The sequence below is a fragment of the Seriola dumerili genome, unplaced genomic scaffold (genome assembly GCF_002260705.1).
Source record: "Seriola dumerili isolate Sdu_G_001 unplaced genomic scaffold, Sdu_1.0 BDQW01001186.1, whole genome shotgun sequence".
NCBI lineage: Eukaryota > Metazoa > Chordata > Actinopteri > Carangiformes > Carangidae > Seriola > Seriola dumerili.
This window is the reverse complement of record NW_019175441.1, coordinates 278,348-305,656: the sequence shown is the minus strand read 5'-3', so window position 1 is coordinate 305,656 and position 27,309 is coordinate 278,348. Positions and strand designations below refer to the sequence as shown.

The following is a 27,309-nucleotide window of genomic DNA, read 5'->3' as shown; positions in this document are numbered from 1 at the left end:
CTGGTGGAAGTGGCTGGGGAGAGGGCCGTCTGGACCTCTCTGTTGAGGCTGCTGCCCCCGCGACCCGGATCTGGATAAGCGGGAAACGACGAGACGAGACTTCAGATTCTGTTTCATGATCAAACTAATGTTCACTGTTTATAGCTGCTGTTGGTTGTACAACCTTTATTTTGAAATGCATCAGTCCTCAGTCAGACATCACAGGGAACAAACCGATCTGCCACAATAAAACTGGATGGTTAGTGTTAGATAAGAGCCGACACTGAAAGATAAAGTTAGAAAAGTAAGTGAAACCAGTAAGAGCCTTATAATAAAACAGTGTAATTTGTGCAACGAACCTTAAATTTATCACCAGGAATAAATCTTATTGTGGCGATAAACAGACTCAAAGGGCAGAGTCTATAATAAAAATATAAACTGTCATTATAATCCAGCAGACTAAATGACACTGCAGAGGAAACAGGATTTACTCTGTAGAAGAAAATATTTCCTTCTTTAATTTACCAGATTAAACATGAGATTTGTGAAGTTAGAAAAGTTCCCTGATGGACTCGCAACTATCATCCACCTTAAACCTCGTATAAAGACACAGTGCCCTGCCCCACCCCGTGTCCACCCTTCAGGCAGACGGGCGGCAGCAGGAGACCTCACCAGGAGCCCCTGCTGTCAGCTGACAACAGGAAGCTGAGGCTACAGTCACAGACTCAACAACACTGGACCAGAGAAGAAGAACGTTTCCTGGTTGATGAGTCTGGATCCTCCTGCGACACTCGAGGATCCATCCCGTCAGCGCTTCAGGCTGCTGCTGGTGTAATGGGGTGGGGGAGCATCGTTTAAACGCCACAGCCTACCTGAGTGTTGTTGCTGACCATGTCCATCCCTTTACGACCACAGCTTACCCGTCTTCTGATGGCGTCTTCCAGCGGGATGACGAGCACGTCACAAAGCTCACATCATCTCAGACTGGTCTCTCACGTGGCCTCAACAGTCACCAGATCTCACTCCAATAGAGCAGCTTTGAGATGTGGTGGACGAGCAGCCGACAAATCTGCAGCAGCTGCCTGATGCTGTCACGTCAATATGGACCAGAACCTCTGAGGAATGAGTCCAGCACCTGTTTGAATCTGTGTCATAAAGGATTAAGACAGTTCTGAAGTAAAAGGGTCGAACCCAGTACTAGAAGGTGTTCCTAATAAAGTGGCCGCTGAGTGAAGTTTATGATACAGTGCAGAGGCTCGACTCCTGAAGTGACACTCTATGGACGGATGACGCAGTGTGATCCAGAGCGAGGAGCAGCTTGTTGTTGGTAAAGTTTCAAACAGAGTTTGTGGCGTCACTTCAGGCTCCAGCTGTTTGTTTCCAGTCTGAGGTCAGAGGTCATCAGAGGTCAGAGGTCATCAGGAGTAAAGAGACCACACTGCTGTAACTGTGATAACTTTATTGACTGACTCACTGGCAGCAGAGGAAACCACAATAACTCACTACAGTCAATCAGTTGATCTCTACAGAAACAAGATGAGTGACATCATCATAAATATTCAACATAAAGACTTCATCACCAGAATCACCAGAATGATCAGACACGAGCTCGACGGGAGGAGCTGCTTGTCAAGGGAGGGGGTCACTAGGTGAAGATACAGGAATCATACCATAAATACAGTCACGTCTCTCTCTACGTCGTTGATCGGCCCATAAATACAAAAGAGATATGATACATATGTACAGGAGTGTCACTGACGACACCTGAACAGGTGATGAAGGTGAACAGTCACTGCTCTCAGATCAGTTTCCTCCTGAACCTGCCAGCAGGATCTCTTCATCTACACCAGAGCTAATGCTAAATGCTAACAACGTTTAAAGGACTACACCTGTGTATTTACCTGCTCATCTACTACAGATCCAAAAGACTTCACATGTTCAAAGGCACACCATGAATTACACTAATTACACTAAAGTTAATGTATTGTTGTGCATTTGTTCATTTTTAAGGTTTTAATTCAAATGTTTCAACTGTTTTTAACTGTTGAATGTATGAAAGTTTTTTTGGCCACTTGGGGGCAGACAACAGTCTGTAATCTGACTCGAGGAGTCCCTCAGGGTTCTGTTCTTGATCCATTATATTTTCAGTTTATATGTTAATGTGTAGATTGTACAAAAGTACAAAAGGCCAATTTCTTGAGATAATTAGATAATTTATGATCATTATTACTGTCATGTCTGTCGGGAGGATTCATACCTGAACAGTGAGAAAAACCACAAACATGAAGTTGTGTTTGCTACAGTTGTGTCATTAGAGCAGATGATCTTGTTTTATAAATAAACATTATTAGTAATTAGAGGGAAGGACCTTTTGTTTTTTCTTGTGATAATGAAATAAAATATTCTGTTCTATTATCTCTCTATTATTCTCTAAATTAAGCTGAAAACACATCAGCTGACATATTAGATTATAAATTTTATATTTAATCAAACAGCTGCCGACTACCACACCCAGACTCAATAACTACTCTGGGGTTCCTCAGGGATCTGTTCTCAATCCTTTATATTTTCTACTTTAATGAAAATAAAGTAAAAGCAGCTGGATGAAGCTGTTTTAACTGGTACTGTTGTTTTACATTGAACCTCCTACTGTAGTAAAATACATGGGAACCAATGGCTGCCTGGACGGTAACACAGACGCGTTCTAAGATCTAATACATGAGAACTTGAGAACCAATCACAGGTATGGTCCTTTAAAGGTCACTTCTCTTTCCTGTGTATTAATTAACAACTTGATTTAAACTGTGGATTAACAAAATGAAAATGTAAATAAAATGTCAATGAAAATCTGCCACTTTCACTTTAAAGGTGACAGTTTGACAGAAAGTTTTTCAGTGGATCAGGTAACAATAAAACAGCATGATGTCTAATCACCTTCACATCACCTGTGCACTCACCTGATCAGATTACACTGTTTTCATTTCAAGGATTCACCTTCTTATGTGACTGAAGGTGAAGTCGGACTCATCATCAACATCATCATCATCATCATCATCATCATCATGTATCAGTTTATCAGTGACTGAATCATCGGTTCATCTCTTAAATAAATCCACAACAATAAAAACATAAATAAAACAGACACATGGACCTTCATGACTCCTCTCAGTAAAGTGACGTGTTGTGTTGGACATGCAGCCGCTGCAGATTCACAGTCATACATGCTCAGACAGTTAGAGGGCACATCCTGCCATCATGACATGCAGCTCAGCAACTTCAGCAGAAGTCAAGACTAACATCTGTCACTTTAATCACATTAACTTTCCTTCAAGTGTCTTCAGTGACATGAAAACTGCTGCAGCGTTTATGAAAATATCTCCAGGTGACAGGTGTGACCTGTGTCTTGGTTACCATGCATGCTGGGAGACGAGGAGGCGGGCGGTGAGCCGTGAGGTGGAGGTGGTGAGGTACATTCACTCCCTGCAGGTGGATGAGGAGACAGTGATGTTGATGTTCTCCTTCAGGTTTCTTCACCTCGTCAGACGTCGTCGAATATCCTGCTGCGAGACGACGACATGGACAGATACCGTCCTCCTGCGTGTCTGAAGGACAAACACACACATGTGAGACTAAAAACACACATATCTGGAACTGCAACACACACACATCTGAGACTTAAAAACACACACACACACACACATCTGAGACTAAACAGAAACCCAACTGAGACTAAAATCACACAGACACCTGAGGCTAGAAACACACACGCACCTGAGACTAGAAACACGCACACACCTGAGACTAAAAACACACACACACACACACCTGAAACTAGAAACGCACCCAAATGAGACTAAATACACACAGACACCTGAGACTAGAAACACACAAGCACCTGTGACTAGAAACACACACACACCTGAGACTAAAAACACACACACGCCTGAGACTAAAAACACACACACACCTGAAACTTAAAACCCACAGACACCTGAGACTAAAAACACTAACATACAATTGAGATTAAAATCAGACACACACAACTGAGACTAGAAACACACTTACACTTGAGACTAAAAACACACTTACATTTGAGACTAAAAACACAGTAAATGAAACACTACACACACTCACATGAAAACATTCAGTTAGGGTGACATGGTCTATAAGTAATATCGTGATATTTTAAGGCTATATCGCGATACACCTGCAGTTCCTCTAATGGCCACTAGAGTCTGGCTCCAACAGTGAGTCAATCCCAATAGACTCCCATGTTAAAATATCTGGATATTTTGAAATCTCCTCTATAGAACTCGGTGAATGATGATTCAGCCCTTTGATGCATGAAGAGACCGACGCTCAGATTCAACATGTGGCCTGTTTCTCACTGTGACGAGCGGCTCACAGCAAGAACAGAAACATTTGTTGATAATCAAACTGATATGATCCCAGCAACATCATCTATCGATGACACCTTTCACCAGCCTAAAGTTTCAGTGTCTGGTCTTTAAATTAATTTAACCATCATCATTTGACCATCATCTTTTTAACAATTCAACTGAACTTCACTGTGATTCAGACGTGCAGCTGATGGTGGACAACCTAACGCTCAGTCAGGTAGAAACGTCTCCAGTCACAGTGACAGAGTGTGAGCTACAGACATGATGAAGTCTGATAAACATTTATCATCATGAAGACTCAGAGCAGGGAGTTCACAGCTCACCTGCCGGACTCTGTGTCCAGAGGGTCGTCAGTCAGAGAGTCGGCGTTGAAGTCTAGAGGCTCGGCGTCCTGCAGCAGCTCGATGCAGTCTCTCTCAGCTCGACTCCCGGAGCGGGAATATTTCGCCTCTGTTCATCAGACAACAGCAGACGCTCAGATATCACAACTTTAATCAACAGTGGAGAAGTCAGAGAGAAACTGAGCTGTGGTCGGACTCACGTCTGCCGCTGCTGGAGGAGGTCACAGAGTCGGAGTAACTGGTCTCCTTCATCTCGTGGCTGCTCCGGTTCCTGGCAGCGTAGTCCTCCCTCGGGTTTCCGTAGCGCTCCTTCCACTCCTGCAACACAGACACGTTGGTGTGATGCTGCTCTGACAGAAACACATTCACAGCTGTTAACAGGCTCGTCTGCTGCTGAGCGGGAGGTGAACTCTTCATCATCATCATCATCATCATCATCATCAGCTGGAAACACTGAGACTGAACCTGACAGGAAATGAGCTGCAGAACCAAAACAAGGAGCTAAAAGAGGCTGAAGACTCAGTGATCCATTTACACATCACCTTTGTTATCTATAAAAATATGAATCTGATTGTCAGACAGTGACATCATATCAGCATGCAGATGTCTTCAGTGTGGGACGGTCATCAAACGTGAAGTTTGGGGCAGATTGGTCAATGTTTATTATAGTTATGGCTTCTTCCTGTTTCATGATGAAGCTTCGAATTTGCCGCCGCAGGTGGATCCTCCGACGAAAACTCAAAAGATAAAGATAAAATGCTTCAGACTTTGATGATGCCTCAGTGTGGCTGTGGCAGCCATGAAACAGGAAGTTGCTATAACTAATATACATTGTTCAATCTGCCTCAAACTTCACGTTTGATGACCGTCCCGCACTGAAGACATCTGCATGCTGATATCAAGTCACTGTCCTGGCGCCACCTACTGAAAACAGGAAGTAACTCTTGAATGACATGTGATTTACCATGGTCTGGTTTACACTTGACAAACAGGAACATGATGAATGTTAACAGCGTCATGTGACGTCCTGGTGGCGGCCCCGAGGTGAGCGACAGGTGAGGGCCCACGTCGCTGCTCGCAGCTTTAATTAAACAAAATGTGTAGAAGAAGAAGAAGGAGACACAGCGACTCACCCTCCGCCTGTTCTCTCCATCTTCAATCCTCTGCCTCTTCCTCTTTTCTGTGAAAACAGACACTGACTGATTAACGATTATTGATCTTTGACTGTTTCACCATCACACTTCAACAGTCCTCCGTTACCGCGGCGCTCACCTCGTCGGATCAGCTCCTTCCCCTCATCGATCAGGTCAGAGGTCATCTCACTGTCGCCCATGAACTGCTGGAAGCCCAGAAGGTTCAGACAGCGAGTCCCCAGACTGAGGAGAGTCGATCAGATTCAGGATCAATGACTCTGACACGATGATACATCAGAGATCTGCAAACCACCGTCACTGCCACTAGATGTCGCTCTATTGTTTTCTATTGTTTTCATTATTTGGTTGAACAAGGTTTTTTTTTTAAATAATAGTCTCCTGAAATAAATAAAAATCAAATTTTTTAAATAAAAAGCTGTTTATTTATTTATTTATTCATGATTCTTTATTCTCAAAATATTAGTGCTTCTTACTTGTAAAATTACGACATTATTCTCGTAATATTGACTTTTTTTCTTGAAATATTTAGATTTTTTTAAACGTTATGACTTTTTTAATATTATGACTTTTTCTTGTTTTCTTATTATATATATATATATATTAACATTTAAATTATAAATAATTTATTTATATATTTATTATGACTCAAAATGTGTGTTTTTTTCTCCTCTAAATCCGAGTCTCACCTGAAGTAGGTGGCGATGCAGAGGATGACGATCAGCATGGGGTAGTAGATGTAGAAGCCGTTGGCGATGAAGGAGAGAACGCGCATCGATCCCATGATCTGAAAGACAAGCAGACGTGTGTTACCAGCTGACTGTGCGCGGACAGCAGCGCTGACAGGTGTGTGTCGCTGCAGGTGAGTTACTGAGGTGTAGGCGGTCGGCTCCTTCTTCTGGTGGGAGATGGCCGAGTCCATGTGGATCAAACCCAGGAAGTTGAGACACAGAGGAGGAGTCAGACGACAGAACAGCCTGTGGGTCACAGATCAGGACGTTACAGTCACCTGTCCCACCTCCCATCATGCATCACTGCTGTAGTCTGATCTCTGTAGTTTCTGGTATAATTTTATAGATTCTGATTGATTCTGATTCTGATTATTGATTCTGGTTCCGATTTATTCCAACATGGTTAAAGAGATCAGATGTTTAGAAAACACAAATTTAAAAAACAGAAACTCTTTTAAGCCTTAATCAAACATTAACAAAGTAAATAATATTTACTATTTACTACAATAAAACATCTGACCTGTGCATTCAAATATTAATTATTAGATAAAGGTCAGGTCCTTGTAGATGTGTAGGAACCAATAAACAGAACAGAAATTTGGTTCTTGTCAGGTTTTGATCCCGACCCTGTTTCTGAGGTTAGAAATATAAATGATTATTTACTAAATCCAACCACAATCAGCTGCTTCAAACATGTAGAAAATGTGTCACTTTAGTTCAACTTAACTTGTAATCTGTCATTAATTCAGTTGATTAGTTCAGTGTCTGTTTGTGTCTGGATGTATATTATCATACTGATTTTATCCTGCGGTTCTACCATCCAGTGTAAAATAAACAGCGCTCTTATTGTGACGACTTCCTGTCACTCACATGCCGCTGAACTGGAGGCTGTAAGCGTCGGTCTGGTGATGGGAGGCCAGGTAGTAGTAGTTGAAGACCCGGATGCGGAACACGGTGGAGTAGACGCAGGTACACAGGAAGAAGATCGTGATGAAGCACGCCATCTGGTGGACAGAGGTGATAACACAAACCGGTCAGATAAACTGGACCGGCGTCACAGCTGCGGGTCTAGGACTGGCCCTCCAGGACCGGGTCTGACCCATGTGAGAGGTCACAGCTCAGGTAGAGAGGGAAATGGATCAATAGGACTGTCTGATGATGAACTGCAGTCCAATGTGCCGTCTTCAAATTAGTGTGTTCAGTTATGGAGCCTCCTGGTGGTGAAATGGTGGAACAACACATGTAAATCTGTGTGAACGCATGAATCAGCTGAGTGAAGAGAAATTCTGTTTCTGGATCAGAACTAAAGTGTGTGATTATAATTCTTTAAACAGCCGTTTTCAGTGATTTAATACAGTTATTAATGATCATATTAGTTAAATGAAGAAGTTTTGGAAACCAGCTTCTTCTTCCTCTTCTCTGAGAGTCATGTCTAAACAGTTAATATGAACCAGCAGCTGGTTAGCTTAGCTTAGCATAAAGACTGGAAACAGAGGGAAACAGTTAGCATGGCTCTGTCCAGAGGTCACAACATGCAGCTGTCAGCTCCTCTAAAGCTCAGCTACAGGTGTGTGTCTGACCTCGATGTACAGGTAGTTGTAGTCTCTTTCGGCCAGCTGGATGAACACGGCGAACAGAGAGAGGACGGGCCGCGTGCTGAAGAAGGTGCACTCGGACCAGACCACAGCCACGCTGAACAGGGTCAGGACCACGGACAGCAGCCGGTAGAACCAGCGCTTCAGGAGACACTCCCAGTACCACTCTGCACACACACATTAATATTCACGTTATAAATATTACATATATTTGATATAAACATCCAACAAACAGGTTTTCATTTATAAAGTGAGATCAGAACGAAAATCTATCAGAATGTTTCTGTAATAATTTCTTCAAACAAACTTTTGCCGCATCAGATTCACTGAGCTGACCTGCAGCTGCGGCGGGATACAGCGCGCTCTGTAGGTGCTTGTGTGTAGGAATACGGTAGTTCAGCGGTTTAGAAATGTAGTGCCAAAGGAAAAGGGCCGTTTTCACAGGAAGATAACGATGAAAATCTTCTACATGAAGCTTCATTTAAACAGATGTTGGATTGTTTTGGTCAGAAAATCAGCAGATTCATCATCAACACTTCTATTCTGTTCTATTCCTGTTTCTTCTGAGTCTGTAAAAGACTTTGGAGGAAATCATCTGCCAGTCGAACGCCATGTTGTGTAAATGTTTCCTCATAGTTCACCTGTTCTCTCACCTGTTGTCCTCCATTGTAAACTGATTATTATTTAATTAATTTTCACATCTGGTCTTCATCCTGAGTGAACACAGTGTTTGACTTCTTCTTTCTTCAGTGGTTTACATTCAGTGTTTCTCACTAATGTATTTACACTGTACGTTCATGCTGTAGTTTTCTTCTTCCTTTGCTCTTGTTGCTGTTCTGCTGCATTTCTTAGCTCATTACTGCCACCTACAGTCAGTAAGTGGAGATGTGAGAGCACTGACAGGACCTGGTGCTCTGACCTGTGACCCACCTACAGTCGGGGTGTAGACGTATCTGCTGAACCAGCCGGCGGGCTCCGAGGACTGGAAGCTGTGGACGAACTGGTGGGTTGAACTGGTCTCGTTCTTGGCCACGTCCTCCAGGTGGATGGCCTGCTGCAGCAGGATCTGCCACTGCACACGAGTCCTGTTGTGTCTCTGGACCGCATAGATCACCTGCACACACACACACACGCACACACGCACACACGCACACACGCACACACACACACACACGCACACACGCACACACGCACACACGCACACACGCACACACGCACACACACACACACACACACACACGCACACACGCACACACGCACACACGCACACACGCACACACGCACACACACCCGCACCAGCGCACACACACACACACACACACACACACACACACACACACACACACACAGTTTGGATCACTCAGAAAACAGTCAGCCAATCAGAAGAGAGGCTCAGAGCCTCCTCTCTTCTGATTGGCTCACAGACCTGTTGTTACTAGAGCTGCAGAGAGAAGCCTGAGAGAGGAGATGTAAAACTACACTGAGATGGTTTTTATATCTTCTGATGGATCAACACTTCAAATAAAACACAGAAGAAGAAACATGGAGCTTTAACATTTACAGAGTTTGTCTTAACACATGAACAGAACTGCTTTTTAAATATGTAACGAGGAAGAGGCGTTTTTTACTGCTGCAGTTTTATTAATTCATTTCACTGTGTATTTCGAACTAATAACTTCAGTAATGTAAGAGACACTGTGTCTCAGCTGCAACAAGAAACTTTAAATTTCATGTCAACACAAATGTTTTGTGGCTTTTTGAACAACTCACTTAATGAGTTATTTTAATGTGGATTATTGCAGAATAATTTCTGACACCTGTTTTATAGATTTAGAAAATAAGACAGTGGCTTCTTGGGTTTTTATTGCACACAGCAGTAATAAAATCAGAGGCTCCGGTATGAGCTTTAGAAACCACCAGATGTCACTGAGCTGCTGAGTTTCTTCATCACTGGAGGTGAGGACAGAGAAACAGACACAGAGAGATGTGTGTTTTTACCCTCACATATCATGTAAAAATGGGATTTAAAGGGTTAAAATCCTGAAAATTACTAAATATTTGGTCGATTAGATCAGGACTGATGTTGAATAAAAAAATCAGCAGTGAAATGTGTTAAATATTAACATATAATATCTTTATTGTAGTTTTTTGATGCAGACATTTTGTCCTCTCAGGATCTCAGTGTAGGTTTTTTTAATCTTTAATCTTGCAGGTGAGCTGCACGTTTTAATCTGCTCCCTCTTCCTGTTGACCTGTGACCTCAGGTGTCTCCCTCTCACCTGTTTGTGGAGCTTCACCAGGCTCTTCTCACTGGGATACGTGTTCTGTTTGTCATCAAAGTCCTCGTAGTCGTCCATGTTCCTGCCCATCTTCTCCTGGTAGTCCAGAGGGCACTGAGGGGAGCAGTGGGATCAATCAGTCTGATCACTAATATCTGATCAATGAACCGTGAGGCTGAGTGCTCCACTTACCTTCCTGAGGATGGTGTCGATGTACTTCCTCAGCGGATGGTTGTACTTGATGGACTCGCTGACCTTTCTCACCTCCTGCAGCAGAACAGACGTCACATTAAGACACTGATCGACCTCTGACCTCTGTCCGTCACAGTCACTTCCTGCCTGCCGCTCACCTCCATGACGTCCTCCAGGTTCTCCTCTGCGTCCGCCTTCTCCGTCATCAGCTTGGACGCCTTGAAGTAAGTCTTGATGAGCAGGTGTCCGTGTCGCGAGGCGTTCCAGTAGGAGCGAGGGATCTCCACCAGGCCGTAACCTAGCAACAGCACCAGCAGGAACAGGCCCCAGGTGTTGGCCGCCGTGATCCCGATGGTCTGGAGCTCGTACCTGAATCAGAGCAGGAGGACAAACCACACACCTGTCACACAGGGACTGGGAGGGGCTTCATTGTCCTTATTCTATTCTTTCCTGTTTTTTAAATTTGTTTTAAGGTTATTTTATTTGTTGTATGTTATATTTGTTTTTATGTTATTTTATTTATTTTTAGGTTCTTTTATGTTTTTTTTTTTGTTTGTTTTTAGGTTATTTTGTGTTTGTTATTTTATTTGTTTTTATGTTTTGTTTTTAGGTTCTTTTATTTGCTTTTGGGTTATTTCATTTGTTTTTAGGTTTTTAATTAGTTTCTAGGTTTTTTATTTGTTTTTAGGTTATTTTGTGTTTAAGTTCTTTTTATTTGTTTTTATGTTATTTTGTTTTTAGGTTATTGTATTTTTTCTCAGTTATTTTGTTTTAGGTTCTTCTATTTGATTTTGGGGTTTTCATATTTGTTTTTGGGTTTTTTTTTATTATTTGTTTCTAGGTTCTTTTATTTGTGTTTAGGTTCTTTTGTTTTGTTTTTAGGTTAATTTATTTGTATGTTATATTTGTTTTAATGTTATTTTATTTGCTTTTAGGGTTTTCATTAGTTTTAGTTTTTTATGTTATTTTATTTGATTTAAGGTTCTTTTGTTTGTTTTTAGGTTCGTTTTAGTTTTTTTATGTTTTTTATGTTTTTATGTTTTTATGTTTTTATTTGTTTTTAGGTTAAACTAAAGTAAGATGAAGTTATTGGCTGTGAAAGGATCCGCCCCCCTCAGGGAACCAGGTGATTCAAAAGGAGCAGGATGAGCCCAGATACCAGGAGGACGGCAGTGCGTCCACTCACCAGGACAGGTGCCACTCAGGATGGACGGCCACGTAGATGAGCAGGGAGCCGAAGATGAGCAGGTAGGTGCCGTAATAAATGGCGTTTTCTATCAGGGCGGTTTTAATCTTCCCCGTGATGGAGAATCCTCCGGAGCGAGCGTACGACTGCATGAAGGGCAGCAGCAGCCTGAGGACACAGAGACACACTGAGGACACAGAGACACACTGAGGACACAGAGACACACTGGGACACACCTGCATCATGATCACAGTTGGAGCAGCAGACTCACTGACCAGGTGAGACACTGAGACGTCCAGTACACCACCCTCCAGAACACAGGCATGATGCCGTCAGGGATGTAGCTCCACGGCCTGTAGCACGGCTGAGGGGGGCTGAGGGACACAAGAGGACAGGGGGGGGTCAGCAGAGACACAGGGACAAAACTGAGACACAGACTGAGACACAGACTGAGACACAAACAGAGACACAGACTGAGACACAGACTGAGACACAGACTGAGACGCAGAGACACAGACTGAGACACAGACTGAGACACAGACTGAGACACAGACTGAGACACAGAATGTAAACGTTGACTCAGATCTGTGAGAATTAAATGAACATGTGACTCTGTACTGACCTCTGAGTGGGTGTGGCAGATGTGTTTGCCGTGGTGTGATTGGACGGTATCGGGCCGGCGGTGGGAGGAGACTTGTGCTTCTCATGGTCTATCTTACACTGTTTGTAGATGGTCTGTAAGGAGAGAACAAACACAGTCACAGTCTGGGCTGGACAGACGTGAGGACGTGGGGGACAGAGCTCGGCTCAGGACTGACCGTGCTGACGTCCAGAGGTAAGATGAAGACGATGAGGAAGCACAGGTACCAGGCCAGCAGCGTGCCAAACAGCACCATGCGCTGCTGCTTCCTGAAGTCTCCATATCTGTGCAGCAGGAAGAGCGCCAGGAAGAATACCACCACGATCTCGATGCCCAGAGCGGCCCCGCTCATCCCGCCGACCTCGTTCAGCAGCCCGCCAGAAACCTGCAGGAGGGGGCGGGACAGGTGACTCACCTGGTGGGTAAGAGACGCCTCATTAACATGTTTCTCATGATGGAGGTGGAGACGCAGTGCAGAGTATTAAACTCCCTCTTTGTTTCTGTTGCTGAGATTAAAACTCAAAGAGGGAAGTTTGTACTGAACCCAAACGTTAGAAGACGTCCAGTGTAACTCTGATCTCCCATCACGCACACTGACATCACAGTGATGTCATCACATAACATCACAGTAAGAAAACCCGTCTCCTCATCACAGTGTGATTTGAAAACTGTGAACTCGTCCTTTAACTGCAGCGACGGCTGTTTGGTTGTGAATTAAAAACAGTTAATTAAAAACAATAATTGGCAGATTAATCAATAATGAAAATGATCGTCAGCTGCAGTCCGACTCTATAATATAAAAATCTACAGTGTTTCTGAGTGACCTCACACTCTGTGTCTGTGGTGTTTGTTGTGATTTACTGACCAACATGTTCACAGACACCAACACATCTGATCAGTCTGTCGTCTCCATGGTTACCATCTAGTTACTGCAGCACGCCATAAAACTACAAAACCTTCATCATCATCACTGATGGAGGAAAAAGCTGCAGTGACGACGGGAGCGGTCGATGTTTTTCATCCACAAACTGCTGCTGAACATCCTCATAATTATAATAATGATAATTATAATAATGATAATAAGTGATGTCATCTCACAGAATCATGGGACTGTCCAACAGAGGCATGCTGACCCGTAAACCATGAAAGAGTCTTTGTGTTACTGCAGGGGGGGGGGGGGGGGGGGGCAGTAATTACTGCTCTAACTCTGGAAGTGAGGATTTTAATTAGAACTCAGTGAAAGACTGAGGTTAATGAGTCTGATTAAATACACAGGGACCCTGGTTCTATAACCCTGATCAGTTTGCATGATCAGTCTGATACGATTGACAGTTTCACTGGAGAAAGTAAAATCTGTAAAAACAGCTTCATGAGGAGTGAAATCTTATCTGACTGAAGGAGGACACGTCCCCTCTCTGGTTCCCAGCTTTAACCTCCCAGGAGCCCACATCTCTGAGGACCTCACCTGGACCTCACCTGGACCACCGACACGTGGTCGTCACAAAGATTCATCAGACGCTCAAGAAAAAAACGTGTTCCTGCAGCTGCTGGTGACAGGAGAGCTCCTCAGAGTCTTCACAGAGCCACCAACAAAGGCATTCTCTTCTCTTCTATTCTGAGCTGTTGTCTGGGTGTCAGCAGCAAGACTCTTTTATCAGTAACTTCCTCCTTCTTACAGCCCACTCTAAGCTGATCACACGATTGTCACGTGACTGATCGGAGAAGGAACGATCCCTCTCACCCCACTCTTTTTAAAACAGTGTGTTTCCATTTATATTTACTGACAGTGTTAACCTAAAGAATCCTGTAAATGTCAGGTCCTTTGCTCAGATTGTACAGGAAGTGATGTTGAATGTTACAGGGACTGAGATAGATGCAGATCCATCTGTTCTGACAAACAAAATAGACGACACGAGCATAAAGACTGAGTCTCAACCTGAGCAGCTAACACCTGAGAAGAAATCAGTGTCTGCTGTTTGGGCTCATTCTGGCTTCAGTGAAGACGACACCAAACAATTAGAAGAAGTCAAATCACATCGCTTGGACACAATCACACTGATGAATATGAAGAGGATCGAAGAAAAGAGAGAGAGCGAGAAGCACCAAACTAGGGCTGCACCACATGCAAATAAAATGAATAAAAATAAATCATATTATGATCTCAGTGTGAATGATTGTTTTTGATTTAATTTCCACTGAAAAAATATATAAATGATGATGATGTGATTTTTGTTCTTGTACCAAACAATCATGTTCCTACATGTCTGGAGAATATGATCTGTATGATGGGGTGTCTCTGTAGCACCACAACACTGATGGTGCTAACAATGCTAAAGCTAACAATACACAACAATGTGACACATCTTAACTTCATCAAAAACATGCAGCTCGGTATATGCTAGGTATATTTAATTTTATATTCTAATTTAATTCTAATTTAATTGTTATTGTTTATTTATGATTAACTGTTAATATCATTATTACTAATGACCTAATGACATACGAAACTAAGGGGATAAATAAAGTATATATCTATCTATAGATATAGAGATATATATTGATTTGATGTCATATCCCCGAGACCTACATGTGTGTTCTTATTTCCGTAGAATTATATTTTAAAAATCACATTATATCACTGACAATATCACAATATGCTGAATCCTAACCCCTGTGTCATGAGACGCATCATATCGCCATGTTGTTGCCGACACACACTCAGACAGAGAGACACACAGAGTGTGTGTTGATAAACGGGACATTTTCCCTGCAGCAGGTTTATAGAGACACACAGATCACCGTGAAGACTTGACTGATCCAGAGACAGTCAGGTGTGTCCGCTGTCACAGGAAATAACCTGAAGGAAGCAGCGGGCTGTTCTCCGGTCAGATTACCACCACAGTAACGCAGCTCCAGCTAGCTAACGTATGCTAGCTAACATAACGTCGCTGACGTGTCGCTTCTTACCGCGGTTTGTGTGTCTGTTGTAGCGGGCTCCGGAGGAAGGTGAGGGGCTCAGGACTCTCTGCTGACCGCTGTGAGCTCACTCTCCGCCGCCGTGTCCATAAAAACCCTCGGTGTTCTGGTGAGTCTCTGTCGTTAGCCGAGCGGCTTCAGTCACATCCTGGTTCTCCTCATCCAGGAAGAACACCGAGGAGAGGCCGATGACGTCACAGACGGAAAACCTGGCTCAATCAGCGCATGCGCAGCAGCTCGGGTGTTCCCTACCTTCACCCTTTTCTTCTCCCGGTCCCGGTTCAGACGCTGCTGGCCGCGCTGCTGCCCCTGCAGGCTGACCCGTGAATCACTACAGGAGTACACATTTATAGTACTTGTACTTTACAGTTTATACTACTTTATACTTAATTTACACATAAATACATATATAAATAAATAATTAACTTTGTGGTTGAAGGTTAAATGTTGATGTCTTAAAGGTCCCATATTTATAATTTTTTATTTATTTACTGTTCAACTATTGTTTCCTCTAGGGGATGAATAATGTCTCTATCTATCTATCTACCTATCTATCTGTAATAATGTTAAGAAATTTCCTCATAACACGCTTGGCTTACATTATTCAATATATGATATCTAATCCTCCGTCTACACTGTATGGTTTCTAGTAAATGAAAATAATTAAATAAATAAAGGCTCATCTTATCTTATTTAATGTACCGTTGTATTTGGTCTGATGTGTCCTGTAGTTTTCATCCTCTCCATATGTCACATGTTGCAATGAATCTGACTGTGGAAGCTATTAATTGTCTGTTTTATGATTATCACATCAATAAATATTTGTATGAAGTAATCAGTGTGTATTTCTGTATCTGCCAGGGAACATGTGGTACGTAGTCCAGTGTCGCCCCCCCCCCCCGGTTAGTGCAGCTGTGATTGACCCCAGATTAATGTTTGACTCCTGCAGCTCAGCTTCGTCTATTTTCAGGTCACAGACCCACATATGGTTCATATGGTGGTGCAGTCAGGGACAGAGTCCTTATCAGAGACTTGACTTATCACAAACCTGATCTTTCTGCTCTTGAACTTCATCGTTCAGGAGCTTTATCCCTGAACAAATATTTACAGCAGCTTGTTTCCTAACTCGGTGACATGGAGGTGCTGCAGACTGAGACACACACTCCAACCTGCATGTCTCTGTTCATGTGATATAAGAATAATTTCAACAACTGCAGTCATGGCATCAAATATGACAGAAAATGATGGAAATATTCATTTCCTGCTCATGTGTTTATCATCAGTCTGTTTGACTGGTACATGATGTTTGAATCCACTCTGGAGGACGGACCGTCTCTACAGGGAGGAGGAGCAGGTCCGGCCTGTTAGCTCAGTCCTCCTGCTGGTCTGGACTCTGCTTCATCAGCTGACTGCCTGCTCCACTTGTTGACGAATCCCAAACCAGACTATCTGCGTGACAGCCAATCACAGGCCAGGAGGCTTTTCCCTCTTCAAACCTGAGCCACGAGTCCTCTGAGTGTTACTATCAGGATCTAAAAATCTAATGAACCGCTGTTGACAGAGCTGACCTCTGACCTCTGACTCTCCTGCCAGGAAATAAATAGATTCATACTATAAGCCTACAACAACTCCCAAGGTGCATTTCACTGACAAGCAGCCAATCACAGAGCTTCAGCTTACACTGACTACAATCTGCATCCTAAAAGAATCTGGTTGACTTCAGATGAATTTAGTAACTATGGCGACGTGAATCACACCTCCTCTCCATAGCAACAGCAGCTGAGGCTCATGGGTAGTGTAGCAGAGATGTGTGACACACAAACAGAAAAAACACCAGATTTGTCTGAAACAAAGTGAATGATGGCGCCCACATGTTTGTCTATGATGATAAATGATCAGTAAAGATTTTTAAAGTTTCTGCTCAAACTGATGTAGAAAAGAAAATAACTGAAGAAAAGTATGATGAATATAAAAACTCATGATTAAATTCACTGAACTGATATTTAGTCAGAGAAACTATTAAAGTCAAAACTTACTATAATGAGTCAATAAACTGTATGAGATAAAAATACTCTATAAATTAGACAATGAATCAAAATTATGAAACTTCATTAGAATCGAGTTAAAACATAAAATAATTCTGAGCTACTACGTCAATTTCATCAGATACAAAATTAACTAAGTCAAAATAATGAGATAAATAATGAGAGTATTGAGTCAGACTGGTTTGAATGAGTCAGGATTATGAGACAGAGATAGTTTAGTGAAATTCAAATCTGAGAATATCTGAGTTAAAAATATATTTTATCCCTTTAGACTTAAAACAGAAGGAAGAGTCAAAGTTAGTGAAAAAGGAAATAAGAAAAAAGTCTTTTAAATACGATAACCCCCCCCCCCCCCCCCCGCGGCGGGGGGGGGGGGGGGGNACTCTATAAATTAGACAATGAATCAAAATTATGAAACTTCATTAGAATCGAGTTAAAACATAAAATAATTCTGAGCTACTACGTCAATTTCATCAGATACAAAATTAACTAAGTCAAAATAATGAGATAAATAATGAGAGTATTGAGTCAGACTGGTTTGAATGAGTCAGGATTATGAGACAGAGATAGTTTAGTGAAATTCAAATCTGAGAATATCTGAGTTAAAAATATATTTTATCCCTTTAGACTTAAAACAGAAGGAAGAGTCAAAGTTAGTGAAAAAGGAAATAAGAAAACCCCCCCCCCCCCCCCCCCCGAGGTAGGGGGTAGGAGGGGTCAACCATGGCGACATTCCTGACCCCTCCGACCCGTCGATCACTCCGTCAGCGAGCTCTCTGATTGGCTGTCTGCAGGTGTTCACGTGAACCATGACTGGGTGCGAGAGAAAAACTTTCTACAGGTTTAGAAGGTGAAGGGAGAAACAGAGACCAGATCAGATCAGAGACCAGAGACCAGAGACCAGATCAGACCTGAGACTCAGATCGGAGCGATGAATGCAGACTGAAGCTGCTGCGGCTCAGAACCTCAGAGAACCAGGGAGAACCAGGGAGAACCAGGGAGAACCAGGGAGAACCCGTCCCTGGTCCTCAGCAGCAGGTAACCTACCTGAGCGCGTCCTGGGTTGATATTAGCAGTCGCGTGCAGCGGAGCACCTGAGAGAACTGCAGCTGGACACAGGTGAGACCGCGGCTTCACAGGTGTAGAGATGACTGAGAGCAGCGGACATATCATTGTGGTGGGGGGGGGGTGCACAGTGATACGTGGTTTTACAGCGGAAGGGGCTGAAGACCGGACACACTTCCGGCATGAGACCCCCAGATCAGACAGCGGGACTTCCTGTTTCCTCATTAACTTCCTCATAGAATAAAATCAGAACCGTGGACCAGGGGCAGGTCACGTGAGGTCGGTACAGGTGAAGTGAATCATGGTTTAGAGACAGACTGGGACTCATCTCTCTGTGGACATCACAGTTAACCTGTTGTTGTTTTTAAAGCTGATTGTGATTTTAAAGTTATTTTGGGACTTTTGTTCCTTTATTATAGAGAGAGGACAGTTGGGACTCGAACCTGGTCCACTGTGGTGAGGAGCGAGCCTTTGTGGTGCTCGTTCCACCAGGTGAACCACTGGGACGTCCCTGACTCTCTTAAAATGCTTTAAAATAAATAAAATACTGTAGAATAAATAAAATACTGTAAAATAAATGAAATACTGTAGAATAAATAAAATACTGTAGAATAAATAAAATACTGTAGAATAAATACGATACTTTAAAATAAATAAAATACAGTAAAATTAATAAAATACTGTAAAATAAATAAAATAAAGTAAAATAAAAAAGATACATAAAATTAATAACATATTGTAGAATAAATAAAATACTCTTGAATGAATCAAATACTGTAAAATAAATCAAATACTTTAAAATAAATAAAATAATTAAAAATAACTAAAATAAAGTAACATACTGTAAATAAAATACGGTAGAATAAATACTAAAGCGAGAAATAATAAAAAAAAACTTTCTGTTCTTTAAATAAAAGGATGTGATCATAATGAAGAAAATGTTCTTTAAATATGTAAAGTAGTCAAACAGAAAAACGTCCCTGTGACTGATTTTACGTGAATCATGAATTAATATTTTTTTTACTTAATTAACCAATTAATAGTTGAGTTTGTAAAAACAGAATATTCCTGTAACAGAGTTACTGACCGCTGATCTCAGGCTAATTACAGCTGCAACTAGTGATTGTTTTGATTATCAGTTTATTTCCTGATCATTTTCTTGATGAACTGTTTGACTATGAAACAGTGAAATCATTTAGAAGATACACAGGTAACCAGGGAGAACCAGGCAGAACCAGGGAGAATCAGGCAGAACCAGGCAGAACCAGGGAGAACCAGGCAGAACCAGGGAGAATCAGGCAGAACCAGGCAGAACCAGGGAGAACCAGGGGAACCCGTCCATGTCCTTCCCTCCACGGTCTGTGCTGCAGTGATTTTATTGTGTAAACTCTCTACTTCCTGTCTTTCAGTGCTCTGTATCCGTCCCCTCCGGAGACCACCATGCCGATTGACATGGCCTTACCTCTGTACCTGTCCACCGAGGACTTCGTCTACAGGACGCCTCCTAACAGCTGTTCACCTGCTCTGAGCTCCAGCCTCAGGTTCCAGCCGTCGCAGCGCGTTGAGCCGGCGCCGGACGTCGGACATTCCACCGCCAAAGACACCAGAAAAGCTAAAAAGCAGGTGACGTTTGCCGATCACAGAGGTCTGTCTCTAACCAGGGTGAAGGTCTTCTCCCCGTTCAACGACCCCATCGACATCCCGCTGAACGTCCGGGAGGCGCTGAGCTCTGCTGCGTCTCTGACGGTGGAGGAGGACAGGTTGGTGCTGGACTTCCCTCAGCCGTCCTCAGACTACCTGCTCTTCCGTCAGAGCCTGAACAGGAACCTGGTGTGCCTGGAGCACTGCGTGCTGAAGGACAAGGGTTTAGCGGGAACCGTCAAGGTCAGGAACGTGTCCTTTGAGAAGTCTGTGCGGCTGCGGGTGACCTTTGACACCTGGAAGAGCCACACGGATGTGGACTGCGTGTATGTGAAGGACACGTATCCCAGCTCGTACAGTGACACCTTCTCCTTCGAGGTGTCCCTGCCCGCGGAGCTGCCTCCTCACGAGCGCGTTGAGTTCGCCGTCTGTTACGAGGTGGGGGGGCGCCAGCACTGGGACAGCAACTGGGGCAACAACTACAGGGTGGTCTGGTCCTCCATGAGGAGCCACCGCACGAACTCCTTTGACTTTGGGATTCATTTCGACCGGTATGGCAGCCCCACCTGCTCGCACGGGATCTTCCCTGATTGGCCGAGCTACGCCGGGTACGAGGACATCGGCCCGTACTACTGACCCCCAGTTTTTAAACGTGTTCACGATGCTGCTGAAGGTCACGAGTTCGATTTGTCTGATGCTCATCGCACACCTGAACTCTTCAGGTCTCAGTCACATGTTGGTGGACGGGGCCCATGGGGTCACCTTTAACTGATAACTGATCAATTGATTAATCTATAGAATGTCAGGAAAATAATGTTAGATGAGTTTCCTGATCCAGGACCTGGTCTCCACAGTCCTCTCCGGTTGCTTTAGCATTAGCTTAGCTTCAGTTCTCAAAGAAAAGTTGTTGTTGTTGATGTGTTTGACACACACTGTTTCTCTGTACAATCACACATGAGTATGAGCTGGTTCAACATGAGGAGACAGAAGAAATCACAGACGACCAACAGTTAAAATCTTGTTTCCAGCTAAAACATAGAAACTAACTAATGAATGTTTTCGTTGTTGGTTCATTACTTGTTAAACTGTCTCCTCCCTGGACATCCCAGATGAAGACGAGGACAGTGTGTATGTTTCACCCAGGTCTTCTTCCTCAACATTCATCTGTTACTCAACCAACAAAGACTAATTATCATTGTCATTATTTACAGTAATAATCCTGACGAGCTGATTCGTGGCTGTAAACACTTCAGACTCACTTCAGGTTAATTCATGGACTTTAGATGATGGTGGTTGTTCTGACTGAGGCTGTGGATCAGTGGAGGAGGAGGAGGTGTAGTTATGATCAGGATCTGCTCCACCTCTGAAGACTCAGACAAACAGAGACCACATGTTGTTAAACAGTGTTTCCATTGACTTCCTGTCTTTTTTAAACTGTGTGTGTGTTCAGACCTCTGCTGTCAGAGCTTCAATGTTCTGTTGTGATGAATTTTAAAGAGTATTTTAAAATGCTGTTCAATAAAGTCGTATATATTCTAACTTACTGTATGTCAGTAACTTATTGTTCCACATTTACATGTTCGATCTTATCAAACAGATTCAGGAAAATTAATCATCTAATGAATCAAAAACTTTAAATTTAGGCTCAAGGTTTATTAGATTAAAGACACTGGACGAGTTGTCCTGTTGTTAGCATGTCCTGTTGTTAGCATGTCCTGTTGTTGGTGTGTCCTGTTGTTAGCATGTCCTGTTGTTAGCATGTCCTGTTATTAGCATGTCCTGGTGTTAGCATGTCCTGTTGTTAGCGTGTCCTGTTGTTAGCATGTCCTGTTGTTAGCATGTCCTGTTGTTAGCATGTCCTGGTGTTAGCATGTCCTGTTGTTAGCATGTCCTGGTGTTGGCATGTCCTGTTGTTAGTGTGTCCTGTTGTTGGTGTGTCCTGTTGTTAGCATGTCCTGTTCTTAGCGTGCCCTGGTGTTGCCGTGTCCTGTTGGCGTGTCCTCAGTGTGTTTGACCTCCATGTCACTGATGGTGTGACCCAGGGAATGTGGGACAGAGACAGGACGGTGTGTGGAGTTGACCTGGATATGAAGCGTCCTCCATACTGTTAGTGTTTGTTCTGCAGGTGAACCAGAGTCAGTTATGTAACACGACTGAACCAACACCTGATCTGTACAGACTGAGACACTGATCAGCTGTGGCTGCTTCACCTGATCAACCTGATCAATCTGATTTAAAACCAGAACTCACCTCAAGACTTATTTATATATATACTGTATATATATATATATATATATATATATATATGAAAATGTTAGAGGATGAACAGGTTACATAAACACACACACCAGTGACTGGAAGAGAGAAAAATTGTGTTTGCAGATAAAGAATTGAACATGATGTCTCATTGTCTTCTAGTTTGTTTTCTTTCTGTTCAATAAAATAAAAGACCTTCTATGATTACTGTTCTATTATTCTCACCACAACTCCCCCGTGCTGTTGAAGCTGCAGTTCCCCCTCTTGGCCACTAGATGGAGGCAGAGTGTTTCTTCTGTTGTAGAATAACATGAAACCACCTCTCTGAGCACTAACAGGTTATTTTAGGACTTTACCAACTAAATAATGTGAATACAGTTTGTTCAGTATTTTTTATTTTCATATATTTAAACACATGAAGTTTCTCTGACGCCATATAAAGTTATATGTGTATATTTAATATATCTATTATTTTTATTAGGCTATTTTTCATATACGCTCTTTAATATTACAGTTGACAGTCTGGAAAGTTTTGAATGTGTTTTCTACATTTCCTCTTTGGGGATTTGAAGCAGCTTGAACCATGTGAGGAGGATCACTTTCCCTCCTCCCTCCACTCAGCAGGAAGGAGGAGAAAGGAGGAGGAGTGTCCAGAGATCTGACGCAGTGGAGCCGCCGCCTCACTTCCACTCCCCGCTGCCAGGAAGAGCCACAGCGGCTCGGAAAGCCCAGAGACAACCGCACGGATAAACCCGGGGAGAGCGGTACAGAGGACGGGGTCTGGAGGCGATGAGGACGCCCGGGACGGACGGAGTGGCCCCGCGACACCGGAGCTCGGATTTGGGCTTGAACCCGGAGCTGTAGCCGCGGCGGTCTGTTCTCATTGTGTGCTGAGTGGCGCAGGAGAAAAGGATGCCTCCGCGGCCACACACGCTCCTCCTGCTCCCGTCGAAAAGCTCGATTATTTCCCGACTCGGACCGGCCTTTGTCCCCTCTCTGACGGGGGGGTTGTTGTTGAGGAGCGCGCTGATTTCTGAAGGAGCCCGTCTTCCATGCGGCCCGCTCAGGAACCATGAAAACTCTCAATGAAAACAAGGAGGAGGAGGAGGAGGTGGAGGTGGGGTCCGGCTGCAACGCCATGGAGGACAAGGAGAACAATCTGAAAACGGCCAGGTTGTGGAGGGATGCCGCCCTCCGCTCCAGGAAGCTGCGGAGCAACCTGCGCCAGCTCACCCTCTGCTCCAAGAACAACCAGATCACCCTGCCCGAGGACATAGCCGAGATAGAGGTGCTCAACCTGGGCAACAACTCCCTGCAGGAGCTGCCCGACGGGCTGGGATCCACCCTCAACAACCTGCGCATCCTCGTCCTCCGCAGGAACAAGTTCACGGCTGTGCCCCGGGTGGTGTTCGAGCTGGGGCAGCTGGTGGAGCTCGACATGAGCCACAACTGCCTGAGGAGCCTGTCTGAGGGCGTGGGGCAGCTGAGGGGGCTGAAGAAGCTGTGCCTCAGTCACAACAAGATCCAGAACCTGCCGGCTCAGATCGGGGCGCTCCAGTTTCTGGAGGAACTGGACATCAGCTTCAACGACCTGCACGGTCTGCCCAGGTCCTTCTGCGGCCTCGCCAGGCTGCGAACTCTGGACGCAGACCACAACAAGCTGAACCAGTTCCCCCCTGAGATCCTGGCCCTCGGTGAGCTGGAGGAGCTGGACTGCTCCGGGAACAAGTTCGAGGCGTTACCGGCAGACATCAAGAAGCTGCAGTCCATCAAAATCCTGTGGCTCAGCAGTCTCCACATGTCCGCCTTACCTGACGCCTTCTGTCACCTGCACAACCTGGAGAGCGTGATGCTGGACGGGAACAACCTCACAGCGCTGCCGCCTTTGTTTGGAAATCTGCAAAGACTCAAAATGATCAACCTGTCCTCTAACGAGTTTGAGAACTTCCCCCAGGTGATTTTAAGCATCATGGGGTTAGAGGAACTTTACCTGAGCAGGAACAAACTGACTCATATTCCTGAGGAAATAGGTCACCTGGAGAAGCTGGTGAACCTTTGGCTGGACAACAACAACATCACGTACCTGCCCGACTCCATCGTGGACCTGGAGAAGCTGGAGGAACTCGTTCTACAGGGAAACCAAATAGCCATACTGCCGGATCATTTTGGAAAGCTGTCGAAAGTGAACATATGGAAGGTGAAAGACAACCCCCTCATCCAGCCTCCGTACGAGGTGTGCATGAAGGGGATTCCCTACATTGCGGCCTATCAGAAGGAGCTCGCGCACTCCCAGCTCGCCGTGAAGCCGCGACTCAAACTGGTCCTGATGGGAGCGAAAAACACCGGGAAAACGTGGCTGAGGCGGAGCATGGTGAGCAGGCCGCAGGACGCCACAGGAAACCAGGGAAACAAAGGGATTGAAGTCACCAACTGGGTGGCGGACGCCGATCGCTGTCTCACATTTCTGGTGTATGACCTGTCAGGGAAACAAAACTATGACCTCATCAAACCCTTTTTCCTCTCCCCCGGTGCTCTCTACGTCCTCGTGGTCAATCTCAAGACATATTCGCCCAAGAACTTTTACACCCATGTTGGATATTTCCTCCACCTCCTCAGTGCCAAAGTTCCCCACGCTGTTGTGTGCTTGGTGGGCACGCATGCAGACCTGTGTGGAGAGGTGGAGGTGGAGGAGAAGACTCTGGACATCCACAGACAGATCGGTCTCCAGGAGAAGAGGGACACCCAGAGCCTGAGGAGCCTGGCTCTGCAGGTGGACCAGGCGCTGGAGCAGGGCTACAACGTCCGCTCCTCCAGCCCCCACGTCCTCTTCTACGGCGTCTCGGACAGGAACCTGCGGCGGAGGAAAGCCCAGCTGCAGTACATGCTGAACCACCGGCTGCAGATCCTGTCTCCTGTCCTGAGCGTCAGCTGCACGGAGACGCAGACGAACGTCCAGAGGCTGAGGGAGAAGCTCATGTCTGTCGCAGACCACCGGGAGATCTTCCCCAACCTCCACCGCGTGCTGCCGAAGTCCTGGCAGATGCTGGAGGAGCTGCACTTTAAGCCCAAAGACTTGTGGCTCTCGTGGTGGGACTCGGCCCGTCTGGGCCTCCAGGCCGGACTGACCGAGGACCGGCTGCAGAGCGCCTTGTCCTACCTGCACGAGAGCGGGAAGCTGCTGTACTTCGAGGACAGTCTCACTCTGAAGGAGTACGTGTTTCACAATCTTCCACGGTTCATTGCAATTCTCAACGTCTTCTTCCAGAGGGACGAGTCCACGCTGCTGGACCGGCTCCTGTCTGAGGGGGAGAGGGGGGACAAGGGGAGGGTGAGTCTGGTCATAGAGGACGAGAAGGGAGAGAACCTCAGGGTGACCCACCTGCAGCACCACGTGGAGGGCTTCCTCCAGCACGGCCTTCTGCCCTCCAACGTGATCCGCCTGCTCCTCAGACCGCTGATCCAGACGCAGCAGGACCTGCACCTCATCATGGAGCTGCTGGAGAAGATGGGCGTCTGCTACTGCATCAACAAGCCACGCAGCAAGCCTCTGAACGGAGCCACAGCCTGGTACAAGTTCCCCAGCTACGTCAGCAGTGAGGAGCCCCGGGCGGAGGCGGAGGCCGGCGGGGGCAGCGGCAGCGGCGGTGGCGGCTCTTTGCCTCACTGTCACTTCTTCTCCGTGGAGCAGCTGCACATCCAGTATAGCTTCCCCTTCCTGTTTCCTCCCGGACTTTTCGCTCGCTTCAGCGTGCAGATCAACAGCCACGTGGTGCAGAGGTCGGACGGCCGGCACCAGATCTTCGCCTACAGAGGTAAAGTCCCCGTGGTGATCAGCCACCGGCCCGCCAGAGGGAAGCTGCAGACAGAGACTCTGTCCATCGCCAGCCACGCCTCACTGCCCAACATCTGGACGGCATGGCAGGCCATCACGCCGCTGGTGGAGGAGCTGAACGTGCTGCTGCAGGAGTGGCCCGGCCTGCACTACTCTGTACATATCCTCTGTTCCAAGTGCCTGAAGAGAGGCTCATCCAGCCCACACGCCTTCCCAGGTAAGACCCCTCCACACACCCGTCTCCTGTTTATACAGCTCATCACCATGGTTACCAAGAACACAACCCAGCAATATCATCATCTGATTTACACTTGGTGGATACAATAAGTCTTACAAGAGAAACTAATGTAAACCATCAGTGCTGCGACTTTTCATTCTCACAGTCACACAGAACAAAGCAAAGATAAAATAATAAAACACTAAAAGAGATGAGAAGTGAGAAAACCAGAAATAAAAGTAGAGACAAAATAAATAAAGAAATAAAAGAAGAGTGTTAAAAGGAAAACAAATCATAGAATAAAAGGACAAACCAGTAAAATGACTTAAAATATATAAAGATAAATAAAGAAAATTCAATTAAAAGCCAGACTAAAAGTTCATGATTGTATTATTTTATCCCATAGACTCAACAGTTGAACCAAGACAGTGTAATGCTGCTGCTACACAACAACCTGTCACTGAACCAATCACAGAGAAGAGGCCTTTATTGTTTCTGACTCAAACTCACCAAAACTACTGAATCTCTGAACTCTCTCTTTAACCAGCAACCTGCTTTTAATAACTAATGCGATAACTGGTAATATGTTTTCCTTCCATCCACTGACCCCCCCCCCCCCCACACACACACACACACACACACACACACACACTCTCTGGAAACCTCTGAGTTAGTCTTTAATGTGATCAGCTGGTGGTCACTGTTCACTACCTATAGATATATATCTATATAGATATATACAGTATATCTTTACGAGGATGGTGATGGTGATGATGATGATGG

The 27,309-nt window shown here is 44.8% G+C and overlaps 3 protein-coding genes across 4 annotated transcripts in view; 2 read left to right on the top strand and 1 right to left on the bottom strand.

The window, feature by feature from the left end:
• Nucleotides 1-1,423: 1,423 nt before the first annotated feature.
• lmbrd2 (LMBR1 domain containing 2) lies at nucleotides 1,424-15,659 on the bottom strand. Of its 2 annotated transcripts, none has more exons than XM_022767409.1 (18): nucleotides 15,462-15,659; nucleotides 12,673-12,909; nucleotides 12,477-12,589; nucleotides 12,130-12,228; nucleotides 11,855-12,022; nucleotides 10,827-11,037; nucleotides 10,669-10,743; nucleotides 10,477-10,590; nucleotides 9,128-9,311; nucleotides 8,183-8,364; nucleotides 7,473-7,606; nucleotides 6,743-6,848; nucleotides 6,561-6,658; nucleotides 5,993-6,096; nucleotides 5,854-5,900; nucleotides 4,921-5,038; nucleotides 4,703-4,829; nucleotides 1,424-3,581 (listed from the first exon to the last, which is right to left on the bottom strand). In XM_022767409.1, exons 2-18 carry the CDS (start codon nucleotides 12,844-12,846, stop codon nucleotides 3,518-3,520), a joined length of 2,118 nt encoding a protein of 705 aa, XP_022623130.1. In that variant the 5' UTR covers nucleotides 12,847-12,909; nucleotides 15,462-15,659; the 3' UTR covers nucleotides 1,424-3,517. The 2 variants fall into 2 exon arrangements, with proteins under 2 accessions (XP_022623130.1, XP_022623129.1); XM_022767408.1 differs by having other exon boundaries at nucleotides 12,673-12,879.
• A 2,948-nt stretch (nucleotides 15,660-18,607) lies between these two features.
• Nucleotides 18,608-20,934, top strand: ppp1r3b (protein phosphatase 1 regulatory subunit 3B). The gene is made up of 2 exons (XM_022767411.1): nucleotides 18,608-18,634; nucleotides 19,990-20,934. The coding sequence occupies exon 2, from the start codon at nucleotides 20,021-20,023 to the stop codon at nucleotides 20,855-20,857; it is 837 nt and encodes a 278-aa protein (XP_022623132.1). The 5' UTR covers nucleotides 18,608-18,634; nucleotides 19,990-20,020; the 3' UTR covers nucleotides 20,858-20,934.
• A 2,251-nt stretch (nucleotides 20,935-23,185) lies between these two features.
• Nucleotides 23,186-27,309, top strand: part of mfhas1 (malignant fibrous histiocytoma amplified sequence 1) — a 15,910-nt gene continuing 11,786 nt past the window's right edge. The window contains exon 1 of the mRNA XM_022767416.1: nucleotides 23,186-26,526. Within this exon, the coding sequence (XP_022623137.1) occupies nucleotides 23,550-26,526 (2,977 nt within the window). The 5' untranslated portion in view covers nucleotides 23,186-23,549. The remainder of the gene's footprint in view (nucleotides 26,527-27,309) is intronic.

Coding starts and splice junctions, on each gene's coding strand:
- lmbrd2 (XM_022767409.1), bottom strand. CDS start 12,846: ATGAGCGGGGCCGCTCTGGGCATCGAGATCGTGGTGGTATTCTTCCTG. Junction 12,590..12,672: donor TACCTCTGGACGTCAGCACG/GTCAGTCCTGAG, acceptor CTCTCCTTACAG/ACCATCTACAAACAGTGTAA. Junction 6,659..6,742: donor AGCCGACCGCCTACACCTCA/GTAACTCACCTG, acceptor CTTGTCTTTCAG/ATCATGGGATCGATGCGCGT.
- ppp1r3b (XM_022767411.1), top strand. CDS start 20,021: ATGCCGATTGACATGGCCTTACCTCTGTACCTGTCCACCGAGGACTTC.